This window comes from Ranitomeya imitator, chromosome 2 (genome assembly GCF_032444005.1).
Source record: "Ranitomeya imitator isolate aRanImi1 chromosome 2, aRanImi1.pri, whole genome shotgun sequence".
Classification (NCBI taxonomy): Eukaryota; Metazoa; Chordata; class Amphibia; order Anura; family Dendrobatidae; genus Ranitomeya; species Ranitomeya imitator.
Genome location: NC_091283.1, coordinates 658,053,380 through 658,068,906, shown reverse-complemented (window position 1 = coordinate 658,068,906; position 15,527 = coordinate 658,053,380). Strand labels below are relative to the sequence as shown.

Sequence of the window (15,527 nt, the reverse complement as noted above, 5' to 3'; positions counted from 1 at the left end):
TAACTGCAAAGGGGGAACCAACTTCTTACTAATACTTATGGATTTAGGATGGCATGTGAGCAAATACCTTTTAGGTGAAATGTGTTATTGCCTAATACAGTTGTCCATGCAAAATAGTCTGTACCTATGTGTCATAAGTCACATTCAGAATATGACCTAGAAATAGGGAAAACTTGTGGCGTTTACAGCATTTTTTTTTGTACACTGTAGGTCATTTTTTCCATTACACCTAAATATCCTAGAGATCTAATGACATTAGAATATGGAATATACTAAATTATTGTTTGATTCACCATTCTGTTTTATGAAGTTACTAAAGATGTGGTCATGTGAGATGTGTTAATTATTGATATGGAAGGGGGGACCAACGAAGTCGACTGTTCTTCAGCTCTCATGTAGGAATCCTGTCTAGCGAATTCTTACAATAAGTAGCAGTTGAGAAATTTCTAAGCCACCAAGAGCCACACCTTTTATCCCGTTTTATGAAATCATATTATTAGAAAATATATTGTGGGTTTTTTTCATACATGATTTTCACAGTCAAATTAGTTACCGTACCCTTTTTTTTTGTTTGTTTCAGTCAGGTTCCATCCAGGTCAAGTTTCTTTGCAGATGCAGCCTCCAGCAGTAAAGAAGAGGCGCACTATCCTAAGAAAGACAAGGTGGAAGAACCTCCAGTATCTCTGCCATCTCCCTTGCCCTCCTTCAGACTTCCCGCTCCATGTCTTGGTAGTGATAGTGGGTTGAGTTCTAGCAGTGTGTTCTCAAACCCCTTCCAAGATGAAAAGCAGGCACAGCTAAGCATCTTAGAGAGGCATGTCAAACTGAGTGATTGCAATTGGGCAAAGGGTGGAAAAAGTGTCTGTCTTGCTTACCAAAGAGATGGGCGGTGTCGTTATGGAACCAAATGCAAATACAGTCATGGCAGTGACTTGCCTCAGGGAAGTACAGCATCTGCACAGCGAGAAAGTGTTGGAAATGATGCGAGCAATAAAGTATTGGAGATGCACAACGTAATGAGTGGGGAAGGTCAAACTGAGGAACCTCAAAGTGATAAGGGAAAACGGAAAAAGCCTGGACTTAGTGACACTCTTGTTCCTCCAAAGAGATCATTAAAAAGCTACCAAAAGCAAATGTCAACTGAGAGACCTTGGGCAGTGTAATAAGTCTCTATCCTATATATACAAGTCCTGGCCCTGTAGAATTATATTGTATTTATGAATGTTTTTTTTTTTCTCCTAACAATTTATTGTGTGTTATTTAAAAAACAGGATGGTATTTACCTGTCAAGCTCTTACCAAATGTCACTTCTGGTTTTCACTGGGGTTACTTATAGTTGGTAGGACAAATCTTATTAGATCTATTGACCGCACACTTCAATCCTTCAACATAGATTTTTATGAATGTGGATTTTCTACTTTTAGCTAACTAGTCTTTTATTTGACTTCTAGAATTTTTGCAACCGGCTACAAACCGCTACAAGAATCAATTTTTGTATGTGGTGCCATTAATTAAAGAAGTTAACCTACATTGGGGCTGATTTACTAATGCGGTCTAATATTTAGACAGTGTAATCTTAGACTAGTCTAGTCAAACATGTGCAACACATCACTGAAGGTATACATACATTTAAGATAGATCCTTTCTGATAGAACATTAATTGCTGTGCAATAGTTTAACAAGCAATAAAGTAAACTTTCACACTCTGCCAGGGACATACAGTGTCTCATATGTGCCCTTGCAGCATGGCAGCTAAGGACATCAGACATACGTCCTGGCTGCTAACCGCCATATCTCGGCATGGAACTTGCTATGATAGCAATTTAGGGCCCACTTTATGGGCTCTTTCACATGACCATATTTTTGGTCTGAATGCTGTCAGTAAAAAAATGGAGTGCTCTCATATCAGTGACAGGGCAGTGCAGACAAGCATTTCCTTTCACCTCTTGCCCCTAGGTTTTATGTATCACATCTGCTAAGTAAAAGAAAAAAATCTTTAGAAAAAAGAAATAGTGTTAAAAGAAAACACTGCTATTTACATTTTTAAGTATTTATAATAATAAACTACACATAGGCCACATTCACACGTTCCTTTTTGTCCCGCGGGTTCTCCCGCAGCGGATTTGATAAATCTGCAGGGCAAACCCGCTGCGGTTATCCCTGCAGATTTATCGCGGTTTGTCCTGCGGGTTCCGCTGCGGGTTCCGCTGCGGGATTTACCCCTACTATTATTAAAAATAATAAAATCATGATGATATACTCACCCTCTGACGTCCCGATCTCCTGGGCGCTGCAGGCGGCGGTCCGGTTCCAAAGATGCTGTGCGACCAGGACCTTCGGTGACGTCACGGTCATGTGACCGCGACGTCACCGAAGGTCCTGGTCGCATAGCAAACCTGAGACCGGACGGCCGCGTGCAGCGCTGAGACTTCAGAGGTGAGTATAACATTATTTTTTATTTTAGTTCTTTTTTTTTAACACAAATATGGTTCCCGGGGCCTGGAGGAGAGTCTCCTCTCCTCCACCCCGGGTATAACCCGCACATTATCCGCATTACTTCCCGCATGGTGGGCACAGCCCCATGCGGGAAGTAAGCGGATCAATGCATTTCTATGGGTGCAGAATCGCTGCGATTCTGCACAAAGAAATGACATGGTCCTTCTTTTTTTCCGCAGCAATTCTGCGCGTTTTTTTTCGGGTTTTTCCGCATCATGTGCACTGCGGTTTCTGTTTTCCATAGGGTAACATTGTACTGTACCCTGCATGGAAAACAGCTGCGGACCCGCAGCGGCAAAATCGCGGTGGTTCCGCAGTAAAAACCGCATAGTGTGAACATGGCCATACTTGGCATCACCATATCTGTAACAGCCCAAAATATTAAACTACCTGGTCACTTGCTCCTGGTAAATGTAGTCACTTTGTTTCAACAAAAGTTGAATGAAATGCAATTAAAAAGTCACAATCCCAAATATTACAGCAGCTAAATTAAAAATTGTCTTTCAAAAAAACAAGCCCGCCTACATCCTTGTTGCTGAAAAAATAATAAATAAAAAGTTACAGCTCTTAGAACATCATGACAAAAAAACGTTTTGGAAATGGGATTTTGTTGAGAAAATGTAATAAAATATAAATTGACGATACATGTTTCTTATCACCATATCCATAATGACAAACACTATAAAATGAGAATGCTATTTATCCTATTCATTAGACACCATAAAAATAAAAAGAATTTGTGTTTTTTGATTATTTCGCTTAAAAAGAAAAATGTATATTTGGCTTTCCACAGGTAGGTGTAAAACAGGTCTATTTCTATCTGCCCCGGTATATTTTGAAGAGATATTTATTTACTGCAGGGTATTTGCTCATAGTTTTATCCTAGGTTTTGTCTGATAATGGCCACAGTGTGTAAATGTGCAGCTACACATTGAATTTGTAGCAGTAGGTGTGCCGGTCCATTTTTTTGGGTTTTGATGAAATTGTAGTGATTGTACAGGATCTCATCGTCTGGTGCATAGATAGCTTTGTGTCTCCATATAGCAGTCATATCTTGTCATGGGAAAGCTAAAATAACTTTATCGGGGAGCGATCTCCCGTAAACAGCCTTTTTTTCAAACTTTGCAGTTTTCTAAAACCTATCCTTCAAGTATTTACAAATATTGTGAGGTAAATGTTCTATAAACACTCTAAAATGCTGAAAACTTGAGTTGCATATTCCTTTTATAGAGAAGCCTTCTCTGAGTCCATTATCATAAAAATGCAAGCTTTTCCAGAAACACTTGGGTTTGGGGCTGTAGGTTTAAAAGGAACCTATCAGCAGGATTGTACACATTAACCTACAGACATTGTCAGGTCAGCGCCTTTAAACTGATTAAAATGATACCTTGGTTGATGAAATCTGTCTTGTAGTTGTTGTTTAATCTTTATTTTCAATTTTGAGTTAATGATATACCAGTGCTCCAGGGTGGCATGTGGGAGTCTTCATGTGGTGCTCTGATTAGATATTCATAATTGAGACTGCTGACAGTGATCCATCACTGACCTGCCCCCTAGTTTGCATAATGAATATCTGTATATACTTTTAAAAAACCTTCTGCATGCAGCTGCCAGCCATGGCACCTGCTCTGCAGCAAAATTGCATGTTTAGTGTGCCAATAATACATTTTTTTCCAGGCTATTCAGCTAGAGGAAAACAAAATCAATTTGAATATGGTGCCCTCCGCGCCTGCGCAGTAGCTGCGTTCGGTGTCTGCTGCTGTGATCCTATAGCTGCTACTGCGCACGCGCCAGTGGCACCATCTTGGAGGAGGAATTTTTTTCTACTTCTCCAGTAAGATGGCGCCTCCGGTGAATGCGCAGTAGCAGATATGGGATCACAGCAGCAGACACTCTTGGCAGACTAATGTTATCACTATCATGAAGTACAATATGTCATGAAAAAAACAATCTCAGAATCCATTGGATCCGTGAATTGTTCCAGAGTTATTAGCACGTAAAGTGGCACTTATCAAATTTGTAAAATTTGTCCTGGTCATGAAGAGAAAACAGGCTTTGTGGGGTGATTTAAACATTCTGTGATGTGAATGGTATAACACTTTGTCGATAGACCGAAGTCTGAATTTATACCGGGTAAATATTATGATGAGATGAGGGAGTAGTTAGGGCAAAGTGACAATTCTGAAATTAACAGGCATGTTGGGAGAATGGGAAGTGCTGATATGATCGATATGCAACAGTTGAACATATGTGGGGGAAAACTACTGTGGCCACACGGCAAGGCTCGAAAGAGAAGGAGCACCATTTGTTTTTTCTAGCACAGATTTGGCTGAATTAGCCTGCGGATGTCATATCTAGAGATGAGCGAACCTGACAACTAGCAAGCATACAAAGCAAACTAACAACCTTGCTCGGGCACCTCCATATTAGAGGAAGAGCCTTAAATAGAAGGTGTCGCCAAGCTATTGGCTGGGAACACCTTAGGGCAATGTACAAAGTCCCTTTAAGAGGGAGCATAGTGCAACTGAACCTTAAGGTACACTTATACATAGGGGGTGCAAAGAGGAGGTGGTGTGTGAGAGGGAGACACTGAATGTCCTGTCTGTTAGGTACAAGGAGATCCAAAGGGCCAAGTCTCTAATGCCAAGAGACCAGAAAGTCTGCAGTAAGAGAGAATGGTCCACTGTGTGAAAGGCAGATGCCAGGTCCAGAAGGAGGAGGACAAACTTTAGTCAGGGCAGTTTCAGTGGAATGGTGCCGTCGGAAGCCATATTGTAAGTGGTCAAAGAAGAAGCAAGAGGAGAAGTAGGAGGACAGTTCACAATTGACGTGTTGTTCCAGTAGTTTGAAGGCATAGGGGAGAAGTGAGATGGGGTAATAGCTAGACACAGAAGATGGGTCAAAGGAGGGCTTTTTGAGGATGGGTGTGATCGAGGTATGTTTGAATCAGTAGTGGAAGACACCAGTTGTTAGTGGCAGGTTGAAGAGGTGGGTTAAGCTTGGGATAAAGACTGTGGTAAGGTTTGGAATGAGGTGGGACGTTGGTAGCTCAAGTTCACAGGTGGTGAGGCAAAATCTTCAGCTGTACACTTTGTAGATGAGAGCCAGAAAGAACATGTGATCCAGTAGATGGCAAGCGCTGCATAAGTGGCCTCTACTCCTCTTCCTCCACCTTAACATCACATGCATTACAGTCCTCAGAGGTGACAACCAATTACCCTTTTCCCCCACGTCACAACTCTCCAACCGCCCAACTGACCATAGGGAACCACAGATGGCTGAGTCTGCAGATCCATTCACATTTTCTATGCCATGGGCATCGTAAATGTGCTCCTAAGATTCACAGAGTCAAGAGGTGGAAATCATCTGCACCAATGCCCAATTTATTTTTCAGTGTGATCCACCGCCGGACGAAATAGGGTCTGAGCAGAATCCAAACCCTTGCCAACAGACGTTGACCCCGGGGGAGGAGGTGATCCTGATGAGACTCCGATACTTGAGGCATATGCGGACTGTATTGTGCTGTCAGGGCAGGAAGAGGAGGAAGGTGACTCTTAGGGTGAGGATTGGGAGAACAGAGAGGATGACAATGAGGTAGTAGATCCCAGTTGGTGTAAACCCAGAGGAATGCAGCTGAGTAGATCAGCAGAGTACAAGAAGGTTACGTTGCGGCTTCCCGCAAATACAGAGTTATGCAACCACAACAAGCAATGTATCCTAGGCCCCAACTCTGTCAGTGGTCAGCAGAGTTTCATGGGTCTGCAGTTGGCTTGCCTGGGTCTTTTTTCAGACTGCCAAAAATGACACAAATCACGTTATCTGCCAACTTTGTTAAAAACGACGAGTTAAAAAAAAATCTATAATTTGACTTTTACATGCATGAACTAGCACATGCGTGATCAACATGCTTTAATCTAGGAATCTCTGTGCTAAAATGCTGACTAAGCAGGCCTCGCCAACCACTGTCCATCCCATCAACCGCATTTTCTAATTCCTCCTCCCTCTCTGCAGCAAGTATTGTCATACAGGTCTCCTGCCGCAGAACCTCCACTTGTTTACCCTCTACAGTCTGGGTGAGTGAGAGCCCTGCAGTTGATACGGAAGTGGAAATGCCTGCTGATTTGACTGATCTTAGATACCAAGCACACCCCATCTTTCTCAATCCAACATAATATCTCTGCTTGCACCTCTCTCACAGTCAAGCAGCTTGTGTTCACCCTACTCCACCCTCTATCAACACAGCAGCCATCCATCGTTTGTGCAGTTGTGCTCACATAAAAGATTGCTTCCTCCTAAGAGCTGGAACTTCACCATCTTCAATCTACTAATAATAATATATATCACAAACATGTTCTGCAGAGCTTTACAAGTCAGCAGTTCATATAAAACAGTCAAAAGCTACAAAGTTTATAATAATAAGTTAAAGCAAAAGCAATGATGACCCTGCTCTTCAGAGCTTACAATCTACGATAAGGTGGGGGTGACACAAAGTACAGGTACTTACGTACAATGATGGTCCAACCATCTTGAGTAGTGATGAATGAGTGTGCTCGTTACTCGAGTTTTCCGAGCATGCTAGGGTGTTCTCCGAGTATTTTGGGCGTGTTCCTATATTATGTTTGAGTCCCTGCAGCTGCATGATTTGCGGCTGCTAGACAGCCTGAATACATGTGGGGATTCCCTAACAAACAGGCAATCCCTGCATGTGTTCAGGTTGTCTAACAGCCACAAATCATGTAGCTGCGGGGACTCAAACATAATATATGATCACCCCCAAAATACTTGGAGAACACCCGAGCATACTCGGAAAACTCGAGTAACGAGCACACTCATCAATAATCTTGAGGAAATGGTGGGATAGATAAAGGCTGCATGAGGCTTTTGGGTACGGTTGAATTTCATGGCGAATTATACTCAGACAAGAAGAGAATATGCTATATATGAATATATGAAAAGGACTTTAGGGAACGTGATAGACGGTCCTAAACAGATGTATTTTTAGGGAACACCTAAAAACTTGTAAGTTATGGTTTTACTCCTATTTGAGATATCTAGGTAGGAGATTGAACTGAGTCGGACAAAGACCAGATCAGGGGTATTACCGTCTTTGTGTGTCAGAGGTTGAAAGTTGTGAGAGGCCACAAGAAGTGGCTAGAGATAGAAGCTGGGATGCATTTGGGGAGGTGGGGCTGTTGAAGTCTCCCAGGATAAGGGTTGGCAATTGTGAGGACATGAAGTGTTGCAGCAAGGCAGAAAAGTTATCAAGGAAGTGGGTGGGTGAGCCTGAAGCATATGATATGACCGCTACTCTGAAGGAGAGGGGATGGGAGACCATGATGGTGTGAACCTCCAAAGAAGAATGGCGTCCAATGGGCCTATATTTATTTATTTTTTTTTAAAACAGGATTGGTGATGGCAGCGAGGAGTGTGGGGTTATTGTGGAGTTAGCAATGATCGTACAGTGAGATATACACATATTCCATGCATTGTAATCCGGAGGTGGATTAGCCGTGCGCTTACTATTAGTTTTCCAAGAATTAATTATTGTGAACAGCCTGCGGCCACCTCGGTTAATCATCACCCAATCGTGTAATTGTCTGGACGATCAGGGCCAGCTGAGATCTCTTCACCCCAAAAATCACAGTGGGTGGTTCTGCGTGACTCATGGCCTGTGATCTCTGTGATTATTGGATGGCCAATCCAATCTGTTGGCCACGGAAATGCAGCCTTTTTGCCTTGTGGATAGAGATGGTTTTTGAAAGCTGATTGCTGTTGCAGTCCCCCAGTACCAGTTGCCCAGTCACCATTACTTCTCTAAGGAAGATGTGCCTGAGCTACACCAGCATGTCAGACGTCACCCATTCCCTGAAAAATGTTGTCTGCCAGGGTGCATTTTAACACTTGACACCTGGACAAGCAAGCATGGACAGGGGTGTGACATCTCGCTGACTGGGCACTTGGTGGCTGTGGGGGCAGTCGAAGAAGGGGCTGCTCCACAAGTCTTGGAATCCCCAAGGCTTGCAGTGCGCTTGGTGATGGAGAACTAAACCACTACACACCATAAGAAGGAGAAATAAACCACTAGATAACAGGGCTTGATGAAATAAACGACGAAATACCTAAAGTTGCCACTAATGTCTATAAAGCGCTGTGGAATTATTGGCGCTATATAAATGATTAGAAAATAAATAGAAATTTTTTGTATCTGCCAATAATTTTTGGAAATATTTGGTCTCCCAGTTGGGTCTCCATTTGTGTTGCTTGAATTTGGCACAGGTCTCAGAGCACCAGGCTTGACACCTGTCACTCATCCACCAGATACTGATTAAACTTTAAGCAAGAACTACTGCTCCAAGCCCTGTCCAATGCTTAAATGTGGCATGGTTTAAGGACCACGCTATTAGCACAAATAATTTATATTGTGAAATGTGGACTCCTGGCTGAAGCACATTACTAGCACAATACCACAGTAGAGCGGCGCAGTGGCTCAGTGGTTAGCATTGCAGCGCTAATGTCCTGGGTTCAAATCCTACCAAGGACAACATTTGCAAGGAGTTTGTATGTTCTCATTGTGTTTGCGTGGGTTTCCTCTCACACTCCAAAGACATACCAATAGGGAATTTAGATTGTGAGCCCCATTGGGGACAGTGATGATAATGTATGTAAAGCGGTGTGGAATAAGGTAGCACTATAAAAGCAAAGCATAATAAATAAATACCAGCCCAAAATAATTAAAAAATACAATGTGGCCTGCTTTATGTAGCACGGTAGTAGCAGAAAAAAAAAAAATAGATTTTTTTTTACTGTAGATGAATCTTGGATACAGCAGAATCTGAGCACAAAAGAAGGACAGCCTCAGATGTGGCCAAATTTGTGTAGTACGGTAGTAACAGAACAAATTAATATTTTATCATGTGTACCTCTGTATGAAGAACAATATCAGCACCCAAAAATTTCAAACTGACATCTAGCCTAACAAAGAAACTCCTAATCAACATCATTATGGTCTAAGCATATCTATGCAAAAAAAAAAATACCCATATATATGAGATAAATAGCAACTCAATCAAAATGTTAGATATAAAGAGGTCAATGAGGCATGCTATATCAATAAAACTGTTTACATTTTATTAGAAAAAATGTTAAAATCAGGAAATTTAATATACACATACAGATACATATAATAATTTGAGCAAAAAAGTAACACAAATTGAAACCAGTGACAGAAGAACCAAAGTAAATAGCGCAGGGAGTGCTATCTATATAGATAGCCCATAGAGCAAGGTCTGCTGTATAATGTTACTAACAGAAGAAAGTATTTTTTAACTGGATGAGGCCCTTATACAATCGAATGTATGGCTCAAAGCAATTTAAAACTCAGATCTAGCCTGCTGTATTACGTTTGTAACAGAAAAAAAATGTTTTTTTTTATCTGCATGAGCTCTGCAGACAGCTGAATTTTACTGGCACTAAATAACAAGGTGGGATATGGCGTGCTGAATCATGTTAGCAACTGCCCCCACATTTTTTTTTACTGTGCAACAGCTCTGCACACAGAACAATTTCACCAACACAAAATGACAAGGTGGGATATGGCGGGCTGTATCACGTTTAGCAACAGAATTTATTATTTTTTAAAATCTGTATGAGGTCTGCAGACAGCTGAATTTCACTGCTTCTAAATGACAAGGTGAGATAAATGCGTAATTACGGTAGCAACTGCGAGAATATTATTTTTTTACTGGCCAAAGCTCAAATCTCAGAACAATATCGCCACCACTAAATGACAAGGTGACATATGCCTTGCTGTATCACAATTAGCAACTGAAAAATTAAGATTTAGGAAGCTCTACTCATGCATGGCGCACAATAGAAGCAGTGCACAATACACTTCAACGAAATGTGCCCTGCTGTCTTTGTGGACCTCAGTAATGATGCAAAAAAATAATCTGGAAGGTCGACTAGCTATCTAACCTATCTGACTTAGAAACAACCGCATAGCTAATTAGCTAAAATCTATCAGCACCCAGGCACAGTGTCAGGAGCAGCCTCCCTGCACTGTTATATTGACAAAATAGCGCTAAAACAAGATGGCCACTCTTTATATAGAGAGGGACATGTGATTTCAACAGCCAATGACACAAACTGTTATGTTGGGACATTGTGGATCTAGCCTGCGTCCTGGTTGACTAGCTGCAATGTGCACACAAAAAGTAAAGAAAAAAGGGGCTCTCGTGCCCTATGCTCATCATACACCACCACTACCTTTGCCAAATACTTGCCGTATTCATGCCGAATTTATGTTTGGCGATCGGCTTTTGAACATATTCGCTCATCTCTAGTCAGGATTTTGACTAGACCACTCCAAAGTCTTAATTTTGTTTTTCTTAAGCCATTCAGAGGTGGTGTGTTTTGGATTATTGTCATGTTGCTTCAGTTTGAGGTCACAAACAGATGGCCAAACATTCTTCCGAAGTTTTTGGTAGACCGCAGAATTCATGGTTCCATTTACGACAGCAAGTCTTTCAGATCCAGAAGCTGTTAAACAGCCCCAGACCATCACAATACCACTCACATATTTTACTGTTGGTATGATGTTCTTTTTCTGAAATGCTGTTACTTGAATGCCAGATGTAATGAGACGTACACCTTCCAAAAATTTCAACTTTTGTCTCGTCAGTCCACAAAGTATGCTTCCAAAAGTCTTGGGGATTATTAAGATGTTTTCTGGCAAAACTGAGACAAGCCTTTATGATCGTATTGCTCAGCACTGGTTTTCGTTTTGGAACTCTGCCATGCAGGCCCTTTTTCCCCAGTCTCTTATGGTGAAATCATGAACACTGACCTTAATTGAGGCAAGTGAGACCTATAGTTATTTGGATATTGTTGTGGGGTCTTTTGTGACATCTTTCAGACTGAGAGATCTCAATTACTTTGTTTATCATTTGTTCCAAAACATCCACTTTGTTCGGATGGAGGACAGTGCCACAGCTTCCGGGTATCGTGTAGCATAGTCCACCATGCCACTGTGAGGATGTACTTTTTGCCAGAGCTGCTAGGGATTGCAAGTGGCCCTATGATATCCACAGCCACTCGCTGGAAAGGCTCATCGCTCACAGGCAGTGGTATCAATGGAGCTTTCTGTATATTCCTGGACTTTCCAACTCTCTGACAAACTACACATGATCGACAGTAATTGGCAATATCTGTACCCATCTTGGGCCAATAGATGTTATGTGTCAGACGAGCTTTAGTCTTTTGTATTCCAAGGTGTCTGGCCAGAGGAATTTAATGAGCAATTCTCAATAATTGTTCCCTAAATGGATAAGGAACGACCAGCTGCTTTTCACAGTCCCAAGGTTCTGTAGTCCCAAGGTTCTGTAGTATTTGTGGGCATAGTCTCTTTATACAGTCTGCCCTAGTCCCAGTATACTCTCTCTTTGTCAGAACAGCAGGGGGGTAGGTCAGCAAGACATCTGAGCTCCTCCAGACTGACATCTGTCCGCAGGGCCTCCTGGAAGCTCTGTCAGTCTGCAGGCCCTGGCCTAGTGTGACTGCCAGGCCCTGGTCTGAAGCTGAGTCTTCAGTGTCTGTTATCAGGGACCATGTTGGGTCTGCCATGTGAGGAGGCTCCGGGGCCACAGCATGGGCCTCATGTTCTGGCAGTTCTGTCTGTGACTCATCGTCTAATCTCTGGGCCTGAGTCTGAGCCGCAGCCTGAGTCCGGGTCATGGCTGCCACATATGTACAGTCCTTTGCATTGGGACATTTTCCCTCCACGCACGGGATCTCAGGTGGGTCACTTACTTCCACCTTCTCTGTAGCATTTACTTGCAAGGGAGGAACATAGTGGGACACCATCCTCCCCAGGTCCGTGCCTAACAACACATTGGTGGGAATAGCCTCTGATACTCCCACATCTCTCAATTTTTTCCCTGCTCCCCAGTGCAGGTACACATGGGCCATGTGCACGGCAGGGCTGACCCCTCCAATCCCGGTTATAGACATAGTCTTTCCTGGTATGATATCGGCAGGGTTTACCATTGCTGGACGCACCAGGGTCACCTCTGCCCCAGTGTCTCTGAGACCAATGGTGACTTTATTGCCAACAGTTACAGATTGACAGTTCTCATTAGCCCTCGCATCAGAGCTGGGCACAAAGAGGACAGACGGTGGGGACACAGACGGTTTTGTGGTTGTAGTTGGGCGTTTCTCCCTATCAGGGCAGACAGCGCTAACATGTCCCACTTTGTTGCAGGACAAGCACCGGCATGCATCACCTAAAGAATGTCTAGTCCCCGGTATCCCATAGGAGGTGGGCTTGGACAGCACTGGTGACCAGCCGGCAGAGGGAGAAGGGTCCCCTTTTGGCTTACCTCCCTTCCAGCTGAATCCCATTGGCTTCCGCACCTCAGGCATCCTGTTAGCCACATAGCAGTCCGCAATCTTTGCAGCCTGATCAGCAGTTTGTGGCTCCCAATCACACACCAATTGTCGTACATCCATGGGGCACATGTGAAAAAATTGATTCTTGACCATAAGATCCGTTAAGTCCTGAAAACTGTTAACAGAAAGTCCCCTGATCCATTGATGAAACGTGGTCCTCAAGATGCTCACAACATCTGCATAGCTGTCAGTTGATCCACGTTGTAAATTCTGGAACTTCCTCCACTGATACACTTCTGGTGTTAGGTTGTATTTCTTGTTCAGGGCCTGTTTTATGGCCTTATGGTTCCCATGTAGTTCTGATGGGAGGCCAGCAAAAACTTCCAGGGCTTTGCCGTTCAACCCTGGGGTTAGATACTGCGCCCACTGCTCACGGGGTAGATGGTATTGCCTGCAGGTTTTTTCAAACCCCCGAAGGAAAGTAAGTCTGTGTCCTTCTTCATCACAGGGAAGTTTTCCAGACGTGGTCTCCTCAGATTTCTGTCCTGGGAGGGGGTTAACTGAGGACTGATACCCCTCTCTATTTGAGCCATCTGAAGCTGGAAAGCTCTGTCCTCCCGGCGTTCTGCCGCCTCTCTCAGCCTGGCGTTCTGCAGCCTCTCGGTACTGTAGAATAAGCTGCATGAGCAGGTTGGGATTACTTGTTTCCAGCCGTTGTAAGTCCATTTGTAAAGTACAGTCCATAGGCTCCTCAGCACTGGCATTTCCATCAGGTATCTCTGGTGCAAGAGCTGGCATTGCTGGGTCTCTCTGAGGTGGACTTTCTCCTTGACCAGATTCTTCAGCACTTTGCTCTATGTCCTGCTCGACCAAGGCATGTATCAGCAGCTAAACCTATGAATTTATACTTCCAAATCTATTAAAACTCCCAAAAAACATCAATCGATATATACACATTTTACCTATCACTACATAGTCCTAGATTTGCCGCAACATAATAATGTTGCTTAGTGCATCCCGGACTATATAGATTGAAAAAGGAGGCCAAATAATGGTCTATACATATATAATGAAATATAGTAAATTTTATGATATATATCAAAATAATGCATAAAATCACATGGACAAGTCAAATACTGTGAGCAAGTACAAAGAGGGCAATCCAAGACAAATCAACAACATCCACCATAGTGGGACTAGCTGGGGGTGCCATTAAGTCAATGATACTAGAGATGGAACACATGAAAAGACCTCAATAAGATGGAACATAAATATACCTATGGTAAAGTATATAGATTGCTGAGACCGTGGATATCAAATTATATCTACACAAGTGGAGAAACTGTACCAATATACATTATTAATATAGCATAAGTCCCTTTCATAATGCACAAATAGTGGAGCTTGTATGAGCCTATACCTATGTACAGTCACCAACTTGTGAGAAAAATCACAACTAGTCATAGCATCAACAAACATTCTTGTAGTACCTGTGGCCATAGCTAAAGCTGGTGTATCACCCCTGCTGTCACGCTGGTGGACTCCTCGATGCGCGTTTCGCCACTAAGGCTTCGTCAGCAGCTCCTTGGATCTGTCGGCCGTCTCTATTTCTCTCTGCTTACAGAGGTCGGTCAGAGCCTCTTTGCTCAGCTTCTTGTACTGGGCTGCCATATTGATGAACAGCCTTTGCCAAATAAAAGATAGAAAGAAAAACGGGGAGGGGAAACTGTTTGCAAGTATGACTAAGTAAGCACTGAGTTGAACCTTGTAGAACTGGTGCACTTTTCGTAAGGTTACCAATTCTTTAGTACAGGGAATAATTGCTTAAACCATGCACTAATGCTCTAATAGAAATAATTCTTTCCCACCGCTCTGCCACCAATTGTCACGGATCCCTCTCCATGCTGCCACTAATTCATCACGTATCTGCTCTCAGCACTTGACTTGGGGTTGTGCGTGCAAGGGTTAATCTATCTCCCCACTCAGTCCAGCATTAAACCTCTGTCCTATGCTGTAATGGGAGCATAAATCACACACCGACCCAGGCCACACACCCGCTCATTCACGCTGCCACCACTCACCGAATACACAAGCGATGAGTCCCAGAAATATTACTAATACTGCCTACCACTCATAAGGCTCACACACCTTAAGCTATGGATTCTTTAGAACATACAAGATTCCACTCTTAAAGTTTTATGCTTTAATACAAAAAGGTTCAGTGCTTACAGTAAAGAAAAATGTATAAAAATGTAATAAAAAGACATACAACTATACAAAACAATATAAAATAAAAAGGAGAAAACTTACAGAAATAGCTAACTTGTAAACAGACTCTTTGTAACAGAAATCATGTTATTTCTCAAAAATTATTAAACCCAATACCAAGTGGTGAGGGGTGCCGTAATAGCCAGGGATACTCCCATGATGCAGAATATAACCAAAAGGAAGAAAGGAGCACAAAAACATCCCATAATATAAAAGGGTATCAAATTTTATTCAAAAAAGACATGTAAAATACAGCAGGAATAAATACATAAACAAGTCCAAGAAAAAGTTAAATAAATGACATTTCAGGTGTAAAACACGGTGTCCACTTACATTAAGTGGTAGGAAGTAGCATAGGATAGCAGTAAAACACCAAA

At 42.6% G+C, this 15,527-nt stretch overlaps 1 protein-coding gene and 1 pseudogene across 7 annotated transcripts in view; one reads left to right on the top strand and one right to left on the bottom strand.

Moving 5' to 3' along the window:
• Window positions 1-3,897, top strand: part of LOC138665459 (uncharacterized) — a 29,552-nt gene extending 25,655 nt beyond the window's left edge. For 3 of the 7 annotated variants that reach the window (XM_069752967.1, XM_069752968.1, XM_069752971.1), the window contains one exon: window positions 581-3,897. In XM_069752967.1, coding sequence (XP_069609068.1) covers window positions 581-1,163 — 583 coding nt within the window. In that variant the 3' untranslated portion in view covers window positions 1,164-3,897. The remainder of the gene's footprint in view (window positions 1-580) is intronic. The other 4 variants (XR_011318465.1, XR_011318466.1, XM_069752970.1 and 1 more) reach the window with 2 other exon arrangements.
• A 7,107-nt stretch (window positions 3,898-11,004) lies between these two features.
• Window positions 11,005-14,553, bottom strand: LOC138666787 (uncharacterized; annotated as a pseudogene).
• Window positions 14,554-15,527: the final 974 nt, after the last annotated feature.